General features: G+C 42.2%; 1 protein-coding gene across 2 annotated transcripts in view; it reads left to right on the top strand.

Moving 5' to 3' along the window:
- Positions 1 to 12254: 12254 nt before the first annotated feature.
- Positions 12255 to 20646, top strand: part of SPATA13 (spermatogenesis associated 13) — a 345487-nt gene continuing 337095 nt past the window's right edge. For both annotated transcript variants that reach the window (XM_032838274.1, XM_032838280.1), the window contains exon 1: positions 12255 to 12289. In XM_032838274.1, coding sequence (XP_032694165.1) covers positions 12278 to 12289 — 12 coding nt within the window. In that variant the 5' untranslated portion in view covers positions 12255 to 12277. The remainder of the gene's footprint in view (positions 12290 to 20646) is intronic.

The following is a 20646-nucleotide window of genomic DNA, read 5'->3' as shown; positions in this document are numbered from 1 at the left end:
AGAGGAGGAGAAAGCAAATCTTATCCGGACAAAATGACAAGGTGGAAAAACTCACCACAAAAAAAAAGAACAAGAGGCAGTACCGAAGGCTAGGGACCTAATCAATACAGACATTGCTAATATGACAGATCTAGAGTTCAGAATGATGATTCTCAAGGCTCTAGCCAAGCTCGAAAAAGGCATAGAATATATTAGAGAAACCCTCTCCGGAGAGATAAAAGCCCTTTCTGGAGAAATAAAAGAACTAAAATCTAACCAAGTTGAAATCAAAAAAGCTATTAATGAGGTGCAACCAAAATGGAGGCTCTCACTGCTAGGATAAATGAGGCAGAAGAAAGAATTAGCGATATAGAAGACCAAATGACAGAGAATAAAGAAGCTGAGCAAAAGAGGGACAAACAAATACTGGACCACAAGGAGAGAATTCGAGAATAAGTGACACCATAAGACGACACATTAGAATAATTGAGATTCCAGAAGAAGAAGAAAGAGAGAGGGGAGCAGAAGGTATATTGGAGAGAATTATTGGAGAGAATTTCCCTAATATGGCAAAGGGAACAAACATCAAAATCCAGGATATGCTAAGAACACCCCTCAAAATCAATAGAAATAGGTCCACACCTCGTCACCTGATAGTAAAGTTTACAAGTCTTAGCAACAAAGAGAAAATCCTGAAAGCAGCCCGGGAAAAGAAGTCTGTAACATACAAGGGTAAAAACATTAGATTGGCAACGGACCTATCCACAGAGACCTGGTAGGCCAGAAAGAACTGGCATGATATATTCAGAGCACTAAACAAGAAAAACATGCAGCCAAGAATACTATATCCAGCTAGGCTATCATTGAAAATAGAAGGAGAGATTAAAAGCTTCCAGGACAAACAAAAACTGAAAGAATTTGCAAACACCAAACCAGCTCTACAGGAAATATTGAAAGGGGTCCTCTAAACAAAGAGAGACCCTAAAAGTAGTAGATCAGAAAGGAACAGAAACAATATACAGTAACAGTCACCTTACAGGCAATACAATGGCACTAAATTCATATCTCTCAATAGTTGCCCTGAATGTTAATGGGCTAAATGCCCCAATCAAAAGACACAGGGTATCAGATTGGATAAAAAACCCAAACCCATCAATATGCCGCCTACAAGAAACTCATTTCAGACCCAAAGACACCTCCAGATTTAAAGTGAGGGGGTGGAAAACAATGTACCATGCTAACGGACATCAGAAGAAAGCTGGGGTGGCAATCCTTAGATCAGATCAATTAGGTATTAAGCCGAAGACTATAATAAGAGATGAGGAAGGACACTATATCATCCTCAAAGGGTCTGTCCAACAAGAAGACCTAACAATTGTAAATATCTATGCCCCTAACATGGGAGCAGCCAACTATATAAACCAATTAATAACAAAATCAAAGAAATACATTGACAATAATACAATAGTAATAGGGGACTTTAACACTCCCCTCACTGAAATGGACAGATCATCTAAGCAAAAGATCAACAAGGAAATAAGGCCTTAAATGACACACTGGACCAGATGGACATCACAGATATATTGAGAACATTTCATCCCAAAGCAACAGAATATACATTCTTCTCTAGTGCCCATGGAACATTCTCCAGAATAGATCACATCCTGGGTCCTAAATCAGGTCTCAACTGGTATCAAAAGATTGGGATCATTCCCTGCATATTTTCAGACCACAATGCTCTGAAGCTAGAACTGAATCACAAGAGGAAATTTGGAAAGAACCCAAATACGTGGAGACTAAACAACATCCTTCTAAAAAATGAATGGATCAACCATGCAATTAAAGAAGAATTGAAAAAATTCATGGAAACAAATGATAATGAAAACACAACGGTTCAAAATCTGTGGGACACAACAAAGGCAGTCCTGAGAAGAAAATATATAGCAGTACAAGCCTTTCTCAAGAAACAAGAAAGGTCTCAGGTACACAACCTAACCCACACTTAAAGGAGCTGGAGAAAGAACAACAAAGAAAGCCTAAACCCAGCAGGAGAAGAGAAATCATAAAGATCAGAGCAGAAATCAATGAAATAGAAACTAAAAAAACAATAGAACAAATCAACGAAACTAGGCGCTGGTTCTTTGAAAGAATTAATAAGATTGACAAACCCCTGGCCAGACTTATCAAAAAGAAAAGAGAAAGGAACCAAATAAATAAAATCATGAATGAAAGAGGAGAGATCACAACCAACACCAAAGAAATACAAACAATTATAAGAACATACTATGAACAACTCTACGCCAACAAATTCGACAATCTGGAAGAAATGGATACATTTCTAGAGACATATAAACTACCACAACTGAACCAGGAAGAAATAGAAAACCTGAACAGTCCCATAACCAGTAAGGAGATTGAAACAGTCATCAAAAATCTCCAAACAAACAAAAGTCCAGGGCCGGACAGCTTCCCAGAGGAATTCTACCAAACATTTAAAGAAGAATTAATACCTATTCTCCTGAAACTGTTCCAAAAAATAGAAATGGAAGGAAAACTTCCAAACTCATTTTATGAGGCCAGCATCACCTTGATTCCAAAACCAGACAAGGATCCCATCAAAAAAGAGAACTACAGACCAGTATCCTTGATGAACACAGATGCGAAAATTCTCACCAAAATACTGGCCAATAAGATCCAACAGTACATTAAAAGGATTATTCACCACGACCAAGTGGGATTTATTCCAGGGCTGCAAGCTTGGTTCAACATCCGCAAATCAATCAATGTGATACAATACATTAATAAAAGAAAGAATAAGAACCATATGGTACTCTCAATAGATGCTGAAAAAGCATTTGACAAAGTACAGCATCCCTTCCTGATCAAAACTCTTTAAAGTGTAGGGATAGAGGGCTCATACCTCAATATGATCAAAGCCATCTATGAAAAACCCACCGCAAATATCATTCTCAAGGGAGAAAAACTGAAAGCTTTTCCACTAAGGTCAGGAAGACAGCAAGGATGTCCGTTATCACCACTGCTATTCAACATAGTACTAGAAGTCCTAGCCTCAGCAATCAGACAACAAAAAGAAATTAAAGGCATCCAAATCAGCAAAGAAGAAGTCAAACTATCACTCTTTGCAGATGATATGATACTATATGTGGAAAACCCAAAAGGCTCCACTCCAAAACTGCTAGAACTTGTACAGGAATTCAGTAAAGTGTCAGGATATAAAGTCAATGCCCAGAAATCAGTTGCATTTCTTTACACTAACAACAAGACAGAAGAAAGAGAAATTAAGGAGTCAGTCCCATTAACAATTGCAACCAAAACCCTAAGATACCTAGGAATAAACCTAACCAAAGAGGCAAAGAATCTATACTCAGAAAACTATAAAGTACTCTTGAAAGAAATTGAGGAAGACACAAAGAAATGGAAAAATGTTCCATGCTCATGGATTGGAAGTACAAATATTGTGAAAATGTCTATTCTACCTAAAGCAATCTACACATTTAATGCAATCCCTATCAAAATCCCATCCATTTTTTTCAAAGAAATAGAACAAACCATCCTAAAATTTATATGAAACCAGAAAAGAAGGTGGTGGGGATATTGACATTGGGGAGGGTATGTGCTATGATGAGTGCTGTAAAATGTGTGAACCTGGTGATTCACAGACCTGTACCCCTGGGGATAAAAATACATTATATGTTTATTTAAAAAAAATTTAATTTTAAAAAAATCAAGTAAATAAATAAATCTTAATAAAAGAAAAAAATAAAAGAAAAAAATAAAGACTATTTATTAGAGAGTGAGCACGAGCAAGGAGGGGAAGGTCAGAGGGAGAGGGAGAAGCAGAGCAGACTCCCTGCTGAGTGGGGATCCCAACAAGGGGCACAGACTGTATATTTAAAAGGCCGTGAGTCTAAAGAGCCTTCTATAAGGGGCTGGATAGAAAGATAAAGATTATTTGTTTTGAAAAACTAATAAAAAAATAACAAAAGGTCATTGAAATCTAAAATATCTGGACTGGAAGAGGCAGGCAATCTCCCGAGGCATTGCCCATCATTTTAGGAAGGTACTTTTCTTCATCGCTTCTACACATCTTGCTCTGACACTCCTACTTGTGTTCCAGCTATAGCGTCGGTTTTCCCAGTGTGTCTCCACTATTAGTCTATGAATCCCTAGAGAGCTAGAAGCGCCTTGCTTTGTCTCCCCCGACGTGTACAGAATCCAGCACACGGTTTGTGCTGAATCAATGCTTATTGAGCAAATGCGTGAATGAAGGGCAGTAAGCAGAGTGCTGCATGAGTGTGTGCTCCTGACATGTTAATACCCTACAGACACAAGGGGAAAAAAAGGCTTTTTATATTCTACAGTGATTGAAAAGAATACACAACTCATTATTTCCTAGAAGATGTACAGCCTAAAAATAGAAACAGTGAAGAAAGGATTTAAATAAGCTGATGGCCAATGGTTCCACATGGATTATTTGAAGGAAGCTAGAAAAGGAAAAGATAAAACATGTCACAGAAGAGTGTGTATCCAGAAAGCTGAACAAAGATGGTGGTGCCGGGTATGCAGAAGGTGTCTAATAAGATTCTTGTCACCTTCCCTTGTGGGTTACAGGGCACATAGGAGGGTCATTGTTGTAAAGATGCTTCTTTGGAAAGGCTGCGATTTCACATTGGTGAGGAGTGGGGGCTCTCAGAGGCTCTGGCTCTGGTGTTTAGCGAGGCACCCGCCTGCCTCCGTGGAGCTCGAACTAGTGGAATCCAGACAGATCTGAGCGCGGCTTGGAGCAGCAAGCAGGGAGCTGGGGTGTACTTCGCTGCCTCTCCATTTCCTCCACATCAGTCTCCCTGAGCACGACTCCTTTCTCCCCAGATCCCTTGAATCTGTCTGAATCTGCCCCCTGACCTGAGTCCCAACCCCACCATATCAGTTCCTGGATGACCAACAGCTATGCTAGTTTTTCTGCTTTCAGCCATGTGGCCATTAAGATGAGAGCCCTTACTAAAGACCTTTTTCTTTTTTTCTGTTCTTTTCTTTCTCTCTCTCTTTCTTTCTTTCCTTCTTTTTTAAATCAAACCCCCAGCTCCTGGAGGGGGACAGTGGTCATTTCATCTCTGTACCCTACATCAGAGACCCCTTCCTAATGGGTGCCATGGTGTCTCCTGATCTTCGGGATCCCATTTCCCACACTGTGATCTTCTCCCCATTCTCCCATCCGGTGTCCTTGTCCAGGTCCCTCACTGTCTCTGATCCCCTCCTCACTACTTGTAGCTAGCAGGACTTTCACAAAGAAATCTGCCATTCCTCAGCAACCTCTCAACCTTACAAATGTGTCTCTTTATACTGAAATTCCAATTTACAAGTTAAGACTGTTATGTGTATTATAATGGGATTCCTTGCTTTATAAAAGAATTTTTCACAGAATTCTTCAAGTTGTTCTTTCATTTTTTGAAAGATTTTTTTATTTTAGAGGGAGGGAAAGAGAGAGAGCACGTGCGCACGAGCAGTGGGGAAGAAAGGGGCAGAGGGAGAGGGAGAGAAGCAGACTCCCTGTTGAGTGAAGAGCCCAAAGGGGGGCCTGCATCTCACAACCCAGACATCACGACCTGAGCCGAAATCAAGAGTCTGATGCTTAACCAACTGAGCTACCCAAGTGCCCCACAAATTGTTCTTTAAAGTCGCATTTAAACAACTTAACTTACAGACAGGAGATTTATATATACATATATATTCTCATTGTATTTTCATGTCCTTATGGACAATGGTTTTTAAAAAAATTCCCATGTGCCTGGCATATTGCTTCATACCAAGTTACACAAAAAACAATTGCCAAGTGAATGAATGAACAAAAGTCAAAGCAAGGAAGAACAATTTGTTATGATTTCTTCAATAACCAAGAGAGCCATGTGTAGGGCCGGTCACAATGAATGCTTTTAGGGGAAATCTGACTAAGGGGTGAATTTACAAAGGAACCTTCTTGAATTATCTCATTTCTCCTCCTTCCATATCTACCTGGTAAGCTGAGGGCCGGGAGGTATTTGTAAGTAGCAGCATATCGTAAGGGGATTCTGATCAAGTTTGACATCAGTGCTTAATAACACTGTCAGATCTTGTCAGTTTCGTTTATGAGCCTATTTCTCAGGGGTACACGATGAAAATGATGAAAAGTGACTTTAATTAGGATCCCAAGGTGAAATGCTTGTTTGAGGCCTAGAAGAATTGAGAACAGTAGACATGCATGAGTCTTTATTACCACCCCTCCCCCTTGATTTTCTTTCATTTAATTCAAGTCCCAATAATGCACTAGAGGAATTTGTGGGAACAACATTACATTTGGAAATTGGAGAGATTGTAAAGCATGTATTTGGTTTGGTATGTGGCTTAGAATAAAAAACTATACCCATAATTAGCCTAACAGTATTTGTGCATGAACTTGAGAATCCAGGAAGGGGACACAATGCATTTCTGTGTATTTCAGATGCAGAAGAAATTCTCATCCAAATTAATTAACCATCCATTATCCCAGAAGCTGAGAAAAGACCAAGAATGGTAACTGAGCTAAATCTTGCAGATGACAATATCTAACAAAGTACTGTGTCCATGACAAGATTCAAGGTCTCCAGACAAGTGAACAAATATTTTGCTGTATTTAGTAGATGCTGGTAGGAGGTATCATTAGGGTCGGGCCATCATTTGTGAGTTACTTACTTGAGATCTAGTTGGCACCTGCAGGTGTGGCTGAATTACCCCTTATCTTTCCTGGAGACCTAGGCATTGCTGATTCATGCTGCTAGGCCATAAGGCTGCTGTTGATCATGCCTGGCCTCCCCCACTACCCTCTCCTTTTTCTCCACTTCAGGCTCTTCCTAATCCTTGGTGTGAAGGCCAGTCTCCAATCTAGAAACACTGTCTAAATGCTTTCACAGACAAATTTATGGCCAGCATCAGGTATGTTTCTCAGTGAGTTCTCAAAGTAGGCCTACAACAGAGATGGGGGAGTACCCACCTAGAAAACACCAGCCAAAGTCATTCACAGGAATAAACAAGAAGGACGAGTCAGCAAATTGGTTAACAAGTACTTACTGCTCACAGGATGTAGGGCATCGGATTAGACTAGAACCAGGGGCAATGGACATATTTGTCTATCCCTGGGTCTCTAAAGCGATTTTATTTACTCTCAGAAGTGAATACAGTGCTAATGAAAACCAGGGACACAGTTACACATACTCACACGGATGTATTACATTCTCCTATCATCAAGAAACAAAACAGTCAATGTTCTAAAAGTGCACAAAGCAAATATGTACAATGTAAAAAAATAATTACAACTATATAAAAGTAATTACAGTTGTTTGCATCCTGGAAACTTCTAGATGTCGCACCTGTCTGGCTCAGTGGGTTAAGCATCTGCTTTATGCTCAGGATATGATCCCGTGGTCCTGGGAGCAAGCCCTGAGTTGGACTCCCTTCTCAGAGGGAAATCTGCTTCTTCTTCTCCCTTTGGCCCTGTGATCTCTTTCTCTCTCAAATAAATAAATAAAAATTTTTAAAAAATAATATAGTTTTCATGAACTACATCATGTCTTTTTCCTTATTTTAAAAGGGCTGAAGATCCATTTTTGCATGGTTTGCTTACATTGCTTTCAGAGTTAGTTCTAAAAGGGTCTTGATGAAAACAGATATAAATGTATGAATTTACACAGATTTAAATATACAAATGCCTGTTCATCTTTCTTTTCTGTTCTCATTTCCTCTGTGTTATATTTTCCTCATCTGCCTGTTTTTAATTCTCTTTCTTGTTCTATTGGATTGGATGTATTTATATGTGCCACCTAAGTTTCTTTCTGGCCAAAGCATGATTTTCATAAAACAATAAACAGACTTATTCAGAACGTGGGGACAACTAACATTAGTGTTCCCAAAAGTTTAAAGTAAAAACAGATTTCAACATATATACCAGAAAATAATGCTTTAAATAACATCTTTTCCATAAAACTAAGGATGAATGTTTAGTGAAGTGAACCACAGATGCAACATGAAATCTAGAAAAGAAGGAGGCAAATTAAATTCTTTCTCAGTCTAACTGGAACAATCAAGAGGTTTATTCTTAGATCTGCGCACGTTAATTTAAATAGAACCCTTACTCTGGGCAACTTTATCCTCCAAACTCTTTTCTTTTCATTGACCTCTAATGTCATTTTTCTTCTTTCCCTGATGCATCCGATGCCCACCTATTTTTATACATTTTAAAGCACTATTCCATATGGAGGAATTGCTCTATAAACTGCCTTCAGAACCTTGGAATATTTCCATGGTTTCTCCTCCTTAATCAGAAGACCTATTTCTAGGCATTGGGCTATGACAATGTCTGGTGTAAAGACATCTGGGTGTCTTCCTTTCATGTCTTACGTTTGGGAACTAGGTGATGAGTGGAGCTGTTTTGTGGGGAAGGGACACCCCTCAGAAGGACTGAGCAGGGCCCTCTGGGAAGCAGTTTGCTGGAGGTCCCAAAGGTAGGGTCTCCTCTGCTCTACCCACTACTGCCCAAAGGGTGATCCAGGTGTGCCTCTGGCAGCGTGTTTCTCCCTGGCACCTTTGAGGGGTGAGGTGGAAGGCAACTTGGGTGCCGCTTTTCTCACTAAATCACTATGCTGTGACCCTGGACATACATCCAGCTGGCTCCCAGGAGCTAGAAGATGTACCTCCTCTCATTTTTGTGTAAGAAAATAATCAAGTATTATTGTTACTCTATTATTTTTTTTTTAAGATTTTATTTATTTAGTTGACAGAGAGACACAGAAAGAGAGGGAACACAAGCAGGGGGAGTGGGAGAGGGAGAACCAGGCTTCCTGCTGAGCAGGGAGCCCGACTTGGGGCTCGATCCCAGGTCCCTGGGATCATGACCTAAGCCGAAGGCAGACACTTAACCGACTGAGCCACCCAGGCACCCCTACTCTGTTATTTTTTTAAGTTTTTATTTGAATTCCAGTTAGTTAACATACAGTGTAGTATTAGTTACAGGTGTACAACATAGTGGTTTGACATTTCCCATACATCACCCGGTGCTCATCACAAGTGCCCTCCTTACTCTCCATCTCCTGTTTACCCCGTCCCTCTGCCATCTCCTCTCTGGTGACCACCAGTTTGTTCTCTTATAGTTAAGAGTCTGTTTCTCGGTTTGCAACTCTCTCTGTCTCTTTTTTTTTTTCTCTTTGTTCATTTGTTTTGTTTCTTATATTCCACATGTGAGTGAAATCATCTGGTATTTGTCTTTCTCTGACTGGCTTATTTTGCTTAGCATAATATGCTCCTACTCCATTCATGTCGTTATAAATGGCAAGATTTTTCCTATATGGCCAAATAATATTCCATTGTATGTATATGTACATCACATCTTCTTCTTCTCCTTCTTTTTAAAGATTTTATTTATTTATTTATTTGATAGAGATCACAAGTAGTCAGAGAGGCAGGCAGAGAGAGAGGAGGAAGCAGGCTCCCCGCTGAGCAGAAAGCCCGATACGGGGCTCGATCCTAGGACCCTGAGACCATGACCCAAGCCCAAGGCAGAGGCTTTAACCCACTGAGCCACCCAGGAGCCCCTACATCACATCTTCTTTATCCATACCTCAGTCAATAGACACTTGGGCTGTTTTCATAGTTCGGCTCTTGTACTTAACGCTGCTGTAAAATGTCAGGGTGCATGTATCTCTTTGAATTAATATTTTTGTATTCTTTGGGTAAACACCTAGCAGTCCAATTGCTGGGTCATAGGGTAGTTCTATTTTTAACTTTCTGAGGAACCTCCATACTGTTCTCTGGAGCCACCGCACCAGTTTGCCTTCCCACCAACAGTCCCGCAATTCTATTACTAGAGAAATGGCAAATGAGGTGAGTCTTTGCCTTTTGCTTCCCAGTGGTTTGTTGCTGCCCAGCGTAGCACATGCTGTGAAGGAGACCTGGGCTGTAGGCTCTAGCAGGGCTTTGTGCTGTGAGCTGTTGGCAAGGAAATTGACCTCGTGCATCGTCTTTTGACTCTGTACAATGGTTGGTGGTAGCCATGACGAAGAGATAATGTGGGTAGAGGGCTAGCGGGGTGCCTTGGTAACTGTTAGCCTTCCTGCACTCACATCCTACTTCCCTTTGTAGGGAAAGAATTAATTACAAATGAATAGCAAGAGTTAGAAAGCGACATTAGTCCTTTAATCAGGCAACCACAGTTTTGAAAGGATATGCCACAGGGCTATCCTCCTGAAGGTTAGTGGCTTCAGCGAGGAATTATTATAATAGCTAGCCCTGCGATTTTTGTACACTATCTCATTTAATATTCTCAGCACCCCCTGAGGTGGTATTAGCACCCATGTTTACAACTGCGGAGACCAGAGTCAGAGATGAAGTGTCCTGCCCAGCTGATGCATTTAGAGCTTAGGCTGACATCAGCATGTGCTTGCTGACCATCGGCAGCCCTGTCAGACCCTCTGAACCTTTGTGTTCGCTAACCCAGTAAAACAAAGTCCTTCGCCCACCCTAAAAACTGCTGAAAACAGAGACTACTCTTTGTTTGATGAGGAAACAGAAAGACACCCATATGCCCACATACCTAAATGGACCTAAAACCCTATCAGAAAAACTGAACTTAGTCTTAGCCGGTTCCATTAGGGATTTCATGGAATTTCCATACTCACTGGACTTCTAGCATCTACCTTTCTAAACAGCTTTATTTTTCTTTATAGCAATAACTGCCTGACTTTTGTTTGTAGTTTGTTCTGCATTCGAAGCTTGGGTTCCAGGGCAGGGACCTGGACTGTTCCCTTGTCAATGGTCTCCCCAGCACCCACCACCCCTCAGTAGATAGATACCAGTGAGGATTTGTGGAATGAATGGATTTCTGAAGTTTGTAAGTCTAACACCTACAATTGCTGAGGGGTAGTGAGTACAAGTCACCTCTTTGAGCTAACAAGGGATTTATCTGTAGGACTTTAACACAGAGCGGTAAATCTTGTCATGCGAGCACCACGACAGGTGGTTTGAGAGTAGAGAGTTAGGCAGAAGAAACTTTGCATCCATTCAGATCACCTTACTCAGGTAACCAGCTGTACCTTAAGTGGCAGAGTGGATCTGCATTCCAGGACGTGCTTTAGTGATGATTCTCGTGATGGAAATTTGGGGGAGGAAGGATAAACAGTTCTGGACGGCTGCTTTGTCTGTCTGGGCTTTAAGGGCTCAGTGCCAGGCTTTTCTGCTTCTCAGACTGTCCCTGCCACCTAAGTGAACTTCCTTAGGCCTGTCATTTTTCTTACCCTCTTTTTGCTTTCTGAAAATGGGGTCCCACTGGCAACCTAAATCCGAAAATCTGGGTTTTGGGGAATGGTGCTGTGCTAATCAATTGTGATGGAGTTCAATAGACCTGATGCAACTAGTGAGGTCTGTATATACACATTTCCAACGGCTCTCTTTGGTACGAGGAACACACCGTTCAAATCATCGATTTAAAAAAACTCTTGGCAAAAAAAAAAAAAAAAAGGGAAAATTCCTCGATTAGCCTAATACTATAATTAGGACCAAGAAATTTAGTCAGGATCTCCTTGAAATTTCCTTTGCTCAGTTCAGGTTTTGAGAAATGGGGTGTGTGTGTATGTGTGTACACGCGCGTGCGACTGGTGAAATAGGAATCCTATGTTTGCTCATATATTTATGTTGGCACTTATTTCCCCACACTCTTCTCGCAGTCTTTCCTTCCAAATCAAATCTTTACACTTCCCTCAGCTTCCTCAACCCTGAGGATTCAAATGAGACGGAGAGCGACTCCGCCCTCTTATGAATATGCAACAGCGAGGGGCGGGGAGGAAGCGCGGGAGAAAAGCCCTGCGAGGAAATTCAACCTGGGCAGCCCGAAACGGGCTCCAGCCGGCCGCGCCCACCTTCTGCCCCGGTCTTCGGGGACCAGCACACAATAGCGCAGCCGGGGGCCTGGGAAGCCCAACTCGCCCCCGAGGTGGACTTGGTCCTCGCCAGGGAGATGTGGCATCTCAGCAGCCCCTCAGAGCCCATCTGAACTCCCGCCCGGAAGGCCACCCCCGGCCGGATTAACGGTCTCCCGACCTCGGGGCCGTGTGTCCCCGCCCTTTGTGGTGCAAATGAGGAGCGCTCAGGGGCCTGGGGGGCGGCGCTCGCCCGGGACAAAGTTTGCCCGCTGCTTTTCCGACACTTCTTTCACACTTCGTTTGAGCTCGGCGCGGGATGGTCGGATCCATCCAGGGATCCCCCCTGCCGGCGCGGAGGAATGCTGAGGAAGGTAAGTGGGTTATCTTTGCCGGTTGTCACCTCTCCCTCACGTTTGGAGGAGGGACCACCAAGCAGCAGGTGGCCGGCATCCTCCGCCCGTGGAACATTTTTTCGGAAACAAGCGTGAGAGAAGGCGGGTATTAGCGGTTCTGCGTAAGAGATCCGGCAGAGCTGTTGGAGAGTGTAGGTTTGGAAAGTTGCCGCGACCCAGCAGGTGCGGGGGGCGAGCTCTCAGAGCTGTCCCTCCCACCCCCCCGCGACGGCCGGAGCACAAAGCTTGAGAGCCCGCGCGGCCGCGTTGCCATGGCAGCGGGGGCGGGGCCGAGTCGCGGCGTGCCTGGGTTTCGGGGCGACGGAGGGGCGCGGGAGAGGGGGACGCAAAATCTTTGGGAGCTTTTCCCCAAGATGAGCCAGTTCTTGTCTCACCGGATCGTTAACTCTAGTGTATTGGCCGACACTTGTCCTTTGGTGAGAGAATCGGGCTGCCATCTGCTTAATACCCTCAACTTTGCTTTAGAAATACTGGATTATGGTCTGGTGAAAGACATGAAAAAGTTAGAAGATACTTCTTTCTAAAAGTAATAACAATAAAATATTCTGTTTCCTCGTTTTCCATAGAGCATCTGCTGAGGGATAGTCCTTAATTCTCATCATTAAAAAAATACAGAACCTGGTTTGCATCTATGCAAATGAATTGGCCTTCAACCTTCCAACATATTAACCAAAATCTTTGCAAAATAAAAGCACATACAGTAGGTAGCAGGCAGTGTAAAACATTCAGATAATTACATCTTAAAATGTTTTACAAAGACACAAATTTCACAAAGCAAGGGAGAGAATGTTATTTTTTTCCACCGGGTATTTTCTTACATGTAAATGTGCCAGATAATTCTGGCCTATTATCGCAAAGATTATTTCAGCTGTGCACTGCCGAAGAAAATATTAGAGAGGAATTTGAATTATCTTTTCTAGAGTAGTGATTGGCAGCTACAGTAGTATTTTACCCCTCCCCCCTTCCCATTTATCATATAATAGCTAAAGCTATCTTTTGGTGTTTTTAGTTCTTCAGATTTAATTGTGTTTATTAACTGATCTGTTAACAGTTCTTAGCGGTGTTTCACACACTGGTTTATTTCTTTCTCTGTCTCCAATTTATTTTATTTGTTCTTGTTTGTTTGTTTGTTTGTTTTTGAGAGAGAGAGAGACAGAGAGAGAGTGTGTGTGTGTGTGTGTGTGTGTGTGTGTGTGTGCGTGCGCGCGCGCGCGCACCCAGGGTGGAGGGGCAGAGGGATAGAGGGAGTAGGAGGGAGAGAATCTTAAGCAGGCTTCATGCTCAGGGCGGAGTCCCACCTGGGGCTCCATCTCAGGACCCTAAGATCCTGACCTGAGCCGAAATCAGGAATGGGTCGTTTTATTTATTCATTTTTTAAAAGATTTTATTTATTTATTTGACAGAGAGAGATCACAAGTAGGCAGAGAGGCAGGCAGAGAGAAAGAGGGAAGCAGGCTCCCCGCTGAGCAGAGAGCCTGATGCGGGGCTCGATTCCAGGACCCTGAGATCATGACCCTGAGATCATGAAGGCAGAGGTTTAACCCACTGAGCCACCCAGGAGCCCCAGGAATGGGTCATTTAAGTGACTAAGCCACACAGGTGCACCTCTCTGCCTCCAATTTAAAATTGTCTATGTGCAATTTATTCATGTATTTATTTTATCAAATGTTTATTAAGCTTTGCTACGTGCTGTGTTCAGAGCCAGACTTGGGATTAAGTGGTGAGAGGGACATACAAAGTTGAATTAGAAAAATATACAGTTTAGAGAGAGGGAAAGGCTAGGAAGCAATTATAATCCACTGTGATACATTCTTATTTAGAAATCCCCTGCTGCTGACTAGGAAGATTCCCTGATCACAGTTGTGCAGTGTACTTCATTTGTGCCGTCACCTTTGCCCTTCCAAGGTAGGCATTATTCATGGACCAGTTTAAACTATGAGGAAGGTGAGGGGCGCCTGGAAGGCTCAGTGGGTTAAAGCCTCTGCCTTCGGCTCAGGTCATGATCTCAGGGTCCTGGGATTGAGCCCCGCATCAGGCTATCTGCTCAGCGGGGAGCCTACTTCCTCCTCTCTCTGTCTGCCTCTCTGCCTACTTGTGATCTGTGTCTGTCAAATAAATAAATAAAATCCTTAAAAAAAAAATAAACTATGAGGAAAGTGAGACTAGAAAAGTACAGTAATTTGTTTACAGTAATTTACAGTTCTTACAGTTAGTAAGTGGTAAGTCAGAATCTAAATCCAAATGTGATTGCTATGACATGCTGCATTAAATCCTTTATCCTTGCGTTCCTACCAAATTACCGTATTTTGATCATTCTTAGTAGTGAGTGTAAATTTCTAAAAATAATTATGTAGTTTTCTTTTTGGCTGAGATGTTTTCCAAGTCAGATATTTCTAAAGTCAAATATCAATTGCGGGGGCACCTGGGTCGCTCAGTGGGTAAAGCCTCTGCCTTCGGCTCAGGTTATGATCTCAGGATCCTGGGATCTGAGATCGCCCCACATCCAAGCTCTCTGCTCAGCAGGGAGCCTGCTTCCTTCTTCCCCCTCTGCCTGCCTCTCTGCCTACTTGTGATCTGTCAAGTAAATAAAATCCTAAAAAAAAAAATATCAGTTGCACTTCTGAAGAGTGTATGTTCTTCCTACTGGAACATTGCTATTATCAATTATTGTCAACTATCTTTTTTAAGGGGTTCCTGAGGAGCTAATGAAAGACCCAAGAATTTGATTATTCAAATCAAGTTTTAAGAATATTAGAGATACTTATATATTAAAGCATTCTATTTTACAAATATTATAGAATTAGATTTGTTTAAAGCAAATACACTACTTAGCACTCAGGTTTTTATTATCTTTCTTATTTTATAATTTTTTGTTAAAGGTTTTATTTATTTATTTGTCAGAGAGAGAGAGAGAGTCCAAGCAGGGGGAGCAGCAGTCAGAGCAGGCAGAACAGGTAGAGGGAGAAGCAGGTTCCCCGTTGAGCAAGAAGCCTGATGTGGGACTTGATCGCAGGATGCTGGGATCATGACCAGAGCCAAAGATAGTGACTTAACTGACTGAGCCACCCAGGTGTCCCTACTTTTCTTAGTTTTAAATCTTTTTAATCAGGTTTGTTAGCTTCTGCTGGCAGTGACGTTAGTACATGATAGCTGGAAATTGCTATCTGGGAAGTTGTCCTAGAAAGTTCGGGTATGAACCTGATTTGACCTGGTCACAGCCCTGAAAACCACTGTGAACTGATCTTATAAGTGTTTTTTACTGCAAAAAAATAGTTTTCTAATTAGATTACAAGATCCATGAAGGCAAGAAGCAGGTCTTTTCTGTCTTTAGAACCTATCTTTTAATATCAAATACAATATTCTTCATAAATATTAAGTGGCTAGAGAAGCAAAAGTAAGCTTTATTAGGCCAATGAAATATAGAGTAGAATTAATCCTGTAAAATGCGAGCGTCACAGAAATTCTAATCTTTTTTTTTATTTTTTTCATGATACTATTCTACAAACTGATAGATAGTACCTATTTTACAAATAGAAAAACTGAGCCCCAGCGATTAGTATATAAAATATTTTCCAATGTTTTATCTTTTTTTTTTAAAGATTTTTATTTATTTGACAGAGATCACAAGTAGGCAGAGAGGCAGGTAGAGAGAGAGGAGGAAGCAGGCTCCCCACGGAGCAGAGAGCCCGATTCGGGGCTCGATCCCAGGACTCTGGGATCATCACCCGAGCCGAAGGCAGAGGCTTTAACCCACTGAGCCCCCCAGGTGCCCTCCAATGCTTTATCTTAATTGAACCTCACAACCACCATGCAATAATTCCCAATCACTATATTTTTTAACATATGAAAACATAGAAGCTCAGAGAAGTTGAGTGACATGGTCAGAGTCACCAGAGAGGGAGGGGCACCTCCGATAATGTCAAGTGATTTTGTGCACTATACCCATACAAACCAGATGCACCCGTGAGCTTTGAGAATCAAAGCCAGATCTGCGGGTGCTAGGTGCAAGATGCCTTCTCTCTGTCTCACCTTCCAAGGTTCCACATGTTTGGGCAAAAGGGGAGAAACCTTCTTTTAAAAGACAAGTACAGGGGAGCCTGGTTGGCTCAGTCAGTTAAGCCTCTGCCTTGGGATCAGGTCATGATCCCAGGGTCCTAGGATCAAGCAGCACATTAGGCTCCCTGCTCAGTGGGGAGTCTGCTTCTCCCTCTTCTTCCACCCCTTCCCCTGCTCCTTCTCTCTCTCTCTTTCAAATAAACAGATAAATCTTTTTAAAGAAACAACAACAAAAAATAAAAGACAAGTACAGACAGAGGCAGGGCAGAAGCAAGGAAGACATGCTCGGTGGAGCAAAAAAAAAAAAAAAAAAAATGTGAGCCGGGGGAAAAAACAGTGAAATGAAGTTGATAAAAGAAGGAACCAGTGTTCGCAAGTGGTAGTGAGGAGGCCGAGGTGTATTAGTTTGCTACGATTGCTACAACAAAGTACCACAGAGTGACTGATGAAAAAAACCAGACATTTACTGTCTCACAGTTCTGGGGACTTCAAGTCTGAGGTCCAGGTGTCAGCAGGGTTGTTTTCTTCTGATACCCCCTCTTTAGCTTGTATGGGGCTATCTTTTGCTGTATCCTCACCTGGTCTTCCTCTGTGTGTCTGTCTGTCTGTCCTAATCTCTTCTTATGATACCTGTCTTGTTGGACTAGCGTCCACTCATTTGACCTCATTTTACATTAATTGGCTCTTTCAAGGCCCTATCTCCACATACAGTCACATTCTGAGGCACTGTAGGGTTAGAACATCAACATACGAATTTAGAGGGAACTCAATTCAGTCCATAATAAAGGATAAGAAAAGTGAACCTGATCTATGATTCTGAAGACATGGTCTATTTCACCTGTTTTATTCCTGTTCGTATTCTCTCTTGGCACAAATAAATGTTGGAGCAAGTAGTGGCAATTTTTTTCTATCAGTATATTCCCCTGGATGTATAAAGAAAAAAAAGATTCAGAGCATAATTCTATATTTAGCTTGCTTCGTACTTTATTTTCACTCTCACCTCTGGAGGGCCAACTTCAAGCCTTGTCAAGTTTTGACAAGGGCAGACGAAACGGATGATTGATCCCATTGCCAGCCAGGTCTAACCTATCTCTCTGCCTTTTTGGAGCTGTGGAGTGCATACGATTTGTGTCCTATGCACTCCCTGTGTAGTGTGATGAATCTAGGAAAAATGAACTCAAAATACTAAGAGGATAGTGAAGCTGTCATATGTCACAGCCATGGAGGTAAGCTAGGGAGACCTATCAGAATGGCATTTTCCAGCTTATTTCTAACAAGATGTTCAGCGTAGTACTTCAGACTGAACAGTAACCAGAAGAATTTGAAAGTTTTCTCTGAGGCACTGAGCAGCTAACAAGGTTACATACAATTGGAGTGTGTTGCCAAGACTCAAATTATTAAAATGCTGTGGTCATAGAATAACAGGGACAAGAGGGAAGCCTAGAAGTCTTGTGGCCAGTGCCTTGCTCAAAGCACAGACACTGCTTTGTAAAGGTAGGAATCAGGTAGGAATCAAGATGGCCAAAGAAGATTCCAGAGTCTTCTGCAATAAAAGTTTATGTAAATAACCAATCATCAGAGTCTCAAAGTACTTTTATTTCTTTGACTTCCTTCATTACTTCATATCCTGTCTTCAGAAAAGGTGAAACATACCTGTCCACTTTTCTTCATGCAATATCTTGTGATTTTTTTAAAACACTTTATTTTATTTAAATATTTTATTTATTTGACAGAGAGACAGTGAGAGAGGGAATATAAGCAGAGGGAGTGGGAGAGGGAGAAGCAGGCTTCCCACTGAACAGGGAGCCCGATGCAGGGCTCGATCCCAGGACCCTAGGACCATAACCTGAGCGGAAGGGCAGACGCTTAACGAATGAGCCACCCAGGCGCCCCAATATCTTGTGATTTGCTAAAGCAGTTTTAATAGGACACTGCTCAACCCTTTTTTGTAAGCTGAACTGAAACTCTGTCCATTGTTTTAGCAATCTGTTTCTATTAGTCCCATGAAAGCTACCCCTCACCATCTGGAACTGTAGAGTTGTTATTTATGTCTTCCTGGCACCCCCCTGACTTGTTCCCCTTTGGGGACCATCCTATTTACATCAAGTGTGGGGCCCCAGACTATATTCTGAAATTTCCCTACTGACGAATATGCATCCAATATACTTGGTGGAGCGTTTTTAAGAAATACCAGAAGCTTTTGAAATGTGCCCTTTGGCTGTGATCCAGTAGCTTTCCATTCCATGATGGGTGGTTTCAGAAACAGGTTCTTGTGTGGAATAGCTATTGTTACCCAGCCAAAAAAAGAGTGCCTATTTCTCAGAGCGATGCATACTTAATTAGCAACGGGATCGATGCCAGGGCCTGGAATTTGAAAAGTCAGCTTTGAAAGTTTGTATAAGTCCCTGAAGGGCAAAACTATGTATTTCTCCTTGTGATATGAGCCAGACTTTGGTCTAAGCGGTCAGTTGTGCGAATTGGCTGACACAGGGTCAGGAGGCGGGTTGGCCTGTTCCACAGCTGTTTCTTTAACACCTTTTCATTAAAAACTTGCCTCAGAGGCACTCCCCTCAAATTAGGAGAAAAGAGCCAAAGACATATGTGTAAAGAGTGAGGAAAAACTACCGTCCATGGCTGTTTAGACTTCCTCAGATTTTGGTACAGTGAAATACCTTTCATTCCCCTGTGTTACTGAAGAAAATCACGAGCTTGAAGTGTCTGGAAAGTTCCCAGGCAGTCAACAAGTATTTATCAATCAGAAACTATCTGATCCGGCGCTGACAGGGCATAAGAAGATGTGTCATGAGCTTTCTCCTCAAGTAGCTGATGCTAGAGTTCTGGGTAAACAGGCATGAAAACATTGAAAGTTTGTTGTGTGTGCTCCTGGACATATGGAAGCCCTAGGAATGACTGCTCCAGGTGGAGCTTGGGGGCCAGAGAACTACATCCTCCTTCCTCCGTGGCTTTGCCCATGCTTTAAGTTCTCATCACCCCAACCCCCCTAAGCCCAGGTCCTTTCCTGCTTTTCAGAGTATTGCTTCAATCCGGTAAGGATCTTCAAGAAATCCTATCTTTGAATGTGTTTACGCCAGGGTGAATCTAGCCATAGGATTTTAAGCTTTATAATCCTGGAGGAAATGCATCACCATTTGAAGGAAATAAAAGAAGGGGCTAGGTTGAAGGAGTAGAAGAGAGACCATTTCAATCTTTTCCCCCATGGATAGTAGTTGTAAATTCTTGGCAAGCCATGAAAAGACTGCCAGAGTTTACATACATTTTTAAGGACAGAAAGATATGTTGGCAATGACTTATAACTATGAGACTGTGTTGAGGGCAACAGCAGGGCAGAGAGGAGAAAAACATTCGTCCAGAATCCTAGATGGTGACAGAAGATAGGGCAGTGGCAAGTGTCCATTATCCCAAGACTGGGAAGAAAACAAACATGGCAACTGGGAAGCCAGCTCAGGGTACAGAAATGCCCCCTGGGGTTATCCTCCAGAAGCTCCAGTCTCCCTACTCCTCACCCTCCCTTCCTGATGATCAGCCAGGATTTCCGAGCTGGAAGGGTCCCCAGCAGGGAGTGTCAATGCCATTGTTCTTCGTGTTTCAAGGTAGAAAAATAAATTCAGTTTGGTGTTAGATTCCCAGGTGGTGTTGTTTGTTTGTTAAGTACACCACTTCTTCAGGTGAGTGCATTCGGTGTTTGGGGTTGGCTCAGGGACACATTCATTGTATATCTATCGCTAAGGAAAATATATGCCAAATTCCAAACAAGTGAGATGTATTTTTATTGCACAAAGTGTTTGTGGCATGAAGATTAGTACAACAAGAATTTTATTTGGACGGCCAAGATGTAAGAGCTAAGAGCATTAGAAGAGGGTTGGGAGACATGCATTTAAGTCTTGTGTCTAATACCAATTAAGAAATGTTTAGCAAGCCAAATTCCCAGAGGTGACATTTTGTTATTTGCAAGAGGAGGGACTTGATTAGATCATTTCTAAGGCTCTTCGCTGTCTGGAATTCTGCTCTTTCTAAAAGGCAGCCTGAAATGAAAGAAAGTGCCTTTTCTAAGAATCCCAAATGCTTGTCAATGATCAATCCTTTTGCCTTCCATCCATAAGTTTTCCAGGGACCCTATGGGACTGTAATGGTCAACGATTAACGTTACCAACCTGTTTTCACGCACAAGGTTGGGAAAATCTTCCCAGGAAAAGTTTTAGAGGTGAAAAGTTACTAGCTTTTCTTAATTCATTCTTTCA

The sequence above is a fragment of the Lontra canadensis genome, unplaced genomic scaffold (genome assembly GCF_010015895.1).
Source record: "Lontra canadensis isolate GAN:19392208 unplaced genomic scaffold, GSC_riverotter_1.0 scaffold103, whole genome shotgun sequence".
NCBI lineage: Eukaryota > Metazoa > Chordata > Mammalia > Carnivora > Mustelidae > Lontra > Lontra canadensis.
Note: the sequence above shows the minus strand (reverse complement) of the source record. Positions and strands in the feature narration are given on the sequence as shown.